Genomic DNA, 7039 nt, shown 5'->3' with positions numbered 1-7039 from the left:
TAGTTCCGAAAGGGTTGTTTAGTAGTTCACGCTTCAAAGGATTTACCGTCAAAACGAAAATATACAATATGCTGGGTTTCCCTTCAAGCGTAAACTACCCTTAATTATAATAATAATAATGCATAAGTTATCACTGGGTAACACAGGTTTACCCAGAAAGAAAATTAATAAACAATGGAATATATGATTTGCTAACCAAATACTGTAGCAACAGCAAAAGGAACAACATTAATTAAACAGAATTTCCAACACTCCAGGGAAGGAGCTCGGATTTTCTAGGCTTTGAAAATCTGAGGAAGTTCTTAATTTATTCTAGGAGCATATCCTTAGTCCTTAATCCTGAAGCAACGGCAGCTGCTCTCTTTGGATACCTATAATTAGAGTCCACTGCTATAGTTTTCTTGGGTCTCACAGAGGGAGCAATGCCACTAATACAACCTTTATCCCTGAGCAAGGGTATAAGGCTGGTAACATGTCTTTTCACAACTTCACCAGACTTCCCTTTCAAAATCTGAGCATTGGTCACCTCTCCAAGGTCATTCTTTACCACCCCCTTAACAATCCCAAGTGGATAATTTAAGGCCTTAGTATGAGGATCCTTCAGCAAAACAATGTCTCCAGCTTCAATGATTTTATGTTTAACAGGCTTGTATCTGTCAGTCTTATCAACTGCTTGATTTATCAATGTCGTCAAAAATTCAGAATGATAAATTCTAATCAAGGTCTCTCTTACCTTCCTCAGCTTGCTGTAAGTGTCCTCAATTATTCTTGAGGGTGAATCTTTCAAGTCATACTCTCCATCTAATTCAGGATCACACTGCAATTCGGGTATAATGTTAACAGAGGTTAACTCGTAGCCATGTATTAAAATTTCTGGAGTTATTGGGCTAGGTACAGTTTCATCAGGCACATCCCTTAAACCATCCTTAAAGGCAATGGGACGACGATTTATAAGATGAGTTGCCTGAGATATAAGAAAGGCCATATCCCTTATGTCTAACACATTTGTTTTAATGGATTTGTTAATTAAATGTTTTACCATTTTTATGCAAATTTCCACTAAAGAACCCATTTGGCTACAACCCTTGTAATAATTTTCAAATTCAATAGGTTTAATTCCATTTTCTTCAAAGTATGACTGAGTATCAGGATCTTTTAAAAAATCTGCAATAACATTAGCCCCGGCAACAAGTTGTGTCCCCAAATCACTCACTACAAATTGTGGTAAACCATGTTCAAAGGTATGTAGAGTGAATGATCTCAAAAATTCCTTGACTGACAAATCCAAGCATAATTTCAAATTAATGGCCCTTGTATACATACAGCTCATACACAAAATCCAAACCTTCACCTTACTACCCTGTTGCTTTACAAAATATGATCCAAAATAATCAATATATACATAACTGAAGGGAATCTGGGAAGGATCCATTCTAAACTCCCGGTAAGGGGACTGATTTAACCGAATGGTATGCTCCTTGTACCTTTTACAGATGACACAATCTTTTACCACTCTTTTAACAGCTGAAAAACATTGTGGTATCCAGAACTTCTTGCGTAGCTCATTCAGAACAGAATAATAACCAGCATGCTTGAGTTTTATATGAAGACTCCTGATTATCAGTTCTGTCAAGGAACTTTTGTTAAACAGCAAGATTGGGAAGCAACACCTCTGTTTACCTTTCCACCTGTCCAACTTGCTTTTGACTCTGAGAATTCCATCTTTATCTGGGTAAACATTCAACTGTCTTACCAAATTAGGTATATCCTTAAGAAGTTTAGAATTGGATGCAAAATACTCCAACACACTAGGAAACTGAATTTTTTGTTCTTTCAATATGATCATCTTCAGAGCTTTCACGTAAAATCCTGTATCATTAGATTCAACGGGAACCTTCAGTTTTCTAGCTGTAACTGTAGCTTTCCATTTGGCAAAACACTGGGCAACCCTGGCTTGCACTTTAACCATGAGAGAGAAACTAGAGTATCTGTTTGGAGAAACTAGATGCTCAGCAACGTCCTCCCTAAGGTCTTGTGCACAAACATTACTTAAAACATTCTCCTCTTTAAAGTCAAGGGTAGCCCTAGGGTTAGGAACTGTAACTCTCAAAATATCTTGACTGACTATAGACTGGTGGATATCAGGTTGAGGTCCGGAAAAATAGTTTGTATTAATTAACTGTTTATAGGACAAGGTTCTTGTTATGCAGTCTCCAGGATTGGCAGTTCCAGTGATGAAAGTAAAATTAACAGGAAACGTTTCACATAACTTATCTATTTGCTGTAGCCTGTTAAGAACAAATACAGACCTTTTCTGCATTTTATCCAGTTTATAGGAATATGAATTGATCCAAGAAAGAGCTACCAAACTATCAGAGTACAAATCCAAACTTTTTATTGCAATTGGAACGAGGCAATCAGGCCCTCCTAAATCTTTATACAAATCAATTAACAACTCCACACCCAAACAAATGGCTTGTAACTCCAGGGAAGGGATGGACTTCGTATTAGACTGTCTGTTTATGAGCCTGTTTTTGGCTAACAAAAAATTTGTTTGGCCAGTATCAATGTTCTCTATATACAGAACAGCTCCATATATCATACTGCTAGCATCTACACAAGCAATAAGTCTGTATTGTCCATCTCTTTCCCCAACAACTCTTTGAACAACAATTTCAGGAGTAGAATTAGCTTGCCTTGCAATGCATTTCCATTCTTTTAGCTTTTCAGCAGGTAAAATATCATCCCATCCTAATGACTTATCACACTGTAAATCATGCATAAATAGCCTTGCCCTATTAAATACTGGACCATTGATATTATACAAATCAAAGTTTGAAGCAATGGACTTGAGGATGGACCTCTTCGTACTGGCCGAAGCTTCCAAAACAATGGGAAAAGTTGAAAGGGTATCCAACTCCCTATTCCATTTCAAACCTAAAAGTTTAACTTCCGTTAATGTATGTTGATCCCAGTCTGAGTCAATGACTTCTTGAAGGGGCCCATCATTGGTGACAATTTGTTGCAATTCTATTCTATAGGGAGAAAATATATTTGTTAGCCGAGTATAGGCCCATTCCAAGGTATCCGAATTTTTGCAGGTATAAGCTCCATTATCCATATAAAACAACTGATAAAGCAATTTCTTCATATTTTTTACCTCTTGAATATCATCCTCCACATCCAAAACCAGTATCTTATAAAGACTCAACATCAAAATTGTAGGGCTACATCTTAAACCAAAACTCAATCTAAGATTCTTGTAACCAACTAAGGAAAAATCTTTCTTCTTCACACTTCTAACCCAAAGAAAAAGTAATTTATTCTGATCTGAAGGTCTAAGTGCTATCTGATTAAAAGCCTTTTTGAGATCAAAGCACAATATTTTCGAACCAAATCGTAAGTGAAGTAAGGCTGAACTTAATTTTTGGTTTAATGACGGCCCTGGATGAATTGCCTGGTTATGGCTTACTGTCATGGGTTTTCTAGGGTCCGCCTCAAATATGTTTGATAGAAATACTACTCTGCATTTGGTAGTCTCTCGATCAAGTTTAAACACCCCCATGTGGGGTAAAAAACTATGTTCAGGATGTTCAGTTAGGTAATGCTTAAGGTTTGGGATCTTTTCAATTATTCCTAAATTTTCTTGTTCTTTAATGACTTCATCCATGAGTTTCAGATGCATCTCCCTTTTGCAAAGCTTCTTTAAATTTGACTTTAACACTGCTTCAGCTAGTTTATAATTTTTACCAAGTAAGTGTGACACCTTACTGTTCCATAGCAGAGGCATTGTTATTCTACTATCCTCATTAACAGTGGCATTGTTAAGTGCATATCTTACTAGAGAATTATTGAGTTCCACAGATGTCTCATTCTCTTTCTTATCATAATTAAGGATCCTTTTGCAGTCATATTCCAACATTTCCTCGGTGGCCCTTTGTAGTGCTTGCTCATTTATGCCCCCGTTCTCATTTAAAACTAGAAAATTAGCTTCTACCACCATTTCCTCATGCTCCAATATAGATTCATCATTAAATTTACCTAATCCAAGGCCAATGGAATCAAGAGAACCTACATCCAACTGAGCAACATCAGACTTGCAAGTAATTGAAGTTTCAACTGCATTTAAATCAGGAAGGCAATGTAAATTTTTTAACATTGTGTCAACATTACCAAGAAGCATCACTCCAAAGGAAGTTTGAAAGTATACTGAAGGACTATCCTGTCCAAACCTAACTGTTGACGCCATAGTGCAGTGAGCAGAGTTAGTGCCTAGGATGAAATCTATACTATTTAACTCATACCCATTATTTAGCAACTGTTTATCTGCAAGGGTGTAACCCTTAGCAGAGAAATGGCTTGCCACCCTGAACAAATTAGGCAACTTCAAATTTATATTTATATAAGGTACACATAGGGCCTCCACCTTGCAAATTTCCTGACCAAATTTTAAATTCAGTTCCACAACCTTTGTATTATATGATTTAGCAGAGTTAAAACCATTAACAGTAAGACTCACATTTCTCCTCAAAACTTTAAACTGAATCTTCTTAACCGCTCTATCCGTAATAAAATTACACTGACAGCCCGAGTCTTGTAAACCTCTTATTTGGGTATGGTCCTCTAGCTGACAAGTGAAAGTTGGTAGAGCAGATCTATTACCATAGCACTGAAGAGCATCCACTGAAAATACTACCCCCGTGGAAACCTTTTCAGATTTCTCATTAACTAAATTGGAGTTTTTATTAAGACTTCTAGCATTGACTACCTCTTCTTTTGGGGAATCTTTTTTAATGCAGAGAAAGGTGAAATGCCAGCCATTACAACCTCTGCATTTCTTATGAAGTCTAAATTTGCACAAACCCGCAGAATGAGAGGAACTGGCACACTTAAGGCAACCTCCTATCTCTTTCAGCTTATCCACCTTTGCTTTATTACTATTATAAACCGGGCACTTGAAAACTTGGTGATCATCAGTTGCTCTGTCATAAGCACATAAAGAGCATTTCGCCTTAGTAGGCTGCCCCTCAATATTCACATTAGAGGCTAGATTAACAGTCTCTGAAGTTTTGGGAAACTTCTTAACTTTTGTATAAATTTTCTGAGATGCTATGTCATATCGTTCACATGCTTCAAAAATGTTATCATTAATTTCTGAAAGGGAGGGCCTCGTCTTATTGGTAATATTTACTAGCTGAGATTGGAAGGTGCTGTTCATGCCATTCCAAAAGAAATAGTTCAAAAAATCGTCCGCTTCCATTTTCAACAACTTAACAGATTCCATGAAATTTTTCATCTGACCAACGTACGCAAATGGATCTGTTTGGTAAGGCATTTTCATATCTGTCAACTGTTTTATTAACGTAAACTTCTGAAACCTAGGGGATGCTAAAGCAGACCTTAAAATTAATTTTGCATCTTCATATGTCTGTTTGTCTGTTTCAAGTGAATCGAGTAGTATGGATGCACGACCTGACACTTGTTGCTTCAGCAGCAGTAATTTGTCTCTCTGAGTGTACTTGAAGGTTTTAATAACCTCTTCAAATTCAGAAAGAAATTTCTCTATATTTTCTCCCTCTACACTTTTAAATGCTGGTAAAGGAGCTGTAGGGCTTTTCAAAAGGCTTCTAGCTTCTTCAAGTACAGAATGGGGAGGAACTGAATCTTTAGTAGCCTCAAGGGTAGCTATAAAAAAGTTTATTTTATCCAAGTAGCTCTCACAAGCTTCAAACTCAATATTCAATTTGGATTCATCTTCCTCTTCTTCCCATAATAACTTAGCTATTTTAGAATTATAAACCTTCAGCTCTTCAGCAAATCCATGAAATTTAGAGATAAGTGATCGCCGTTCAACTTCTGAACCCAATTTACAATCTTCAATTCGATTGACATTCTTAGTCACTTGACTGCGGATGTATTTCCGAGAATTTATCAAAAGCGATAATTCTGACATCTTTGCTGATTGCTATTAAAACAATATTTCAGACAATCACAAATACATCTATAGAGCAGATCTAACCCAACAGAGTTTAAATGTGCGGCGTCCCTGTATAACCTTCTATTATCTAATCTACCTGGACCCTCTACTCTGAACAAGTAATTCTTGAAACTCAACTTGTTAATAAATTTATTGAGATAACGCCTCATTAACTTGAATTCTTCCACGCAGGGGCTATCAAACCGATTTCTCCTTTCATAAAATCGGATTTCAATTTGAGATGCAATTATACAAGATCTTGGTAACCTGGATCTCAGAATCTTGTAAAGTTCTTTGCAATTATTCTTTACCACTGACAAATCTACACGAGACTTCAAATCATTACCTCCTAAAATTACCAACAAATAATCGGGGTTATACGTGAAAACATCTTCTAGGAGAGCTAGAATATTCAAAAAATAATTAAATGTGGCACCAGGAAAACCAAGAAACTGAACATCAAAAGATGTCTGTTCAATCAAAATTGTTGAGCTATTAACACTAAGCTCCAAATCTCTAACATAAGAATGTCCTAGAATTGACAGTTTCATGACAATACAAAAACCAAAATATAAACTAGGTAAAATTCAAGGACAACATAAATTATAAACAAAATTTCAACACTGATAAATTCGAAAATTCTCGTACTTTCGTCATTCTCTCCGCCAATCATACACTCAACGAGACCAACCAGCAACCAAATTTCTTACTCAAGCCCCACGTTGGGCGCCATCTTGAAAATTGTACGATGGAAGGAATAAAACAAGTCCATTAAAAAATGTTCACTTTAATGAAAGGTTGAACTTCTATGTGAAGTTAAATTTAGAACTGGTTGCTGGTGGGCTTGTTGACGTAGAGAAGGATTTTCCTGTGTCAGAAGTAACTACAGGTATGCTGTCTTCCTTCTCCTACCTTACTGGAAAAAACAAGACCACCAGCAGATAGTTGCGAAAGGGTTGTTTAGTAGTTCACGCTTCAAAGGATTTACCGTCAAAACGAAAATATACAATATGCTGGGTTTCCCTTCAAGCGTAAACTACCCTTAATTATAATAATAATAAT

General features: G+C 36.5%; 1 protein-coding gene across 1 annotated transcript in view; it reads right to left on the bottom strand.

Moving 5' to 3' along the window:
* The window catches only part of LOC137650775 (uncharacterized), a 41554-nt gene extending 35126 nt beyond the window's left edge, over window positions 1-6428 (bottom strand). Inside the window, exon 1 of the mRNA XM_068383932.1 lies at window positions 3115-6428. Within this exon, the coding sequence (XP_068240033.1) occupies window positions 3115-5953 (2839 nt within the window). The 5' untranslated portion in view covers window positions 5954-6428. The remainder of the gene's footprint in view (window positions 1-3114) is intronic.
* Window positions 6429-7039: the final 611 nt, after the last annotated feature.

Source organism: Palaemon carinicauda, chromosome 12 (assembly GCF_036898095.1).
Source record: "Palaemon carinicauda isolate YSFRI2023 chromosome 12, ASM3689809v2, whole genome shotgun sequence".
NCBI lineage: Eukaryota > Metazoa > Arthropoda > Malacostraca > Decapoda > Palaemonidae > Palaemon > Palaemon carinicauda.
This window is presented reverse-complemented; position numbering and strand designations above follow the sequence as displayed.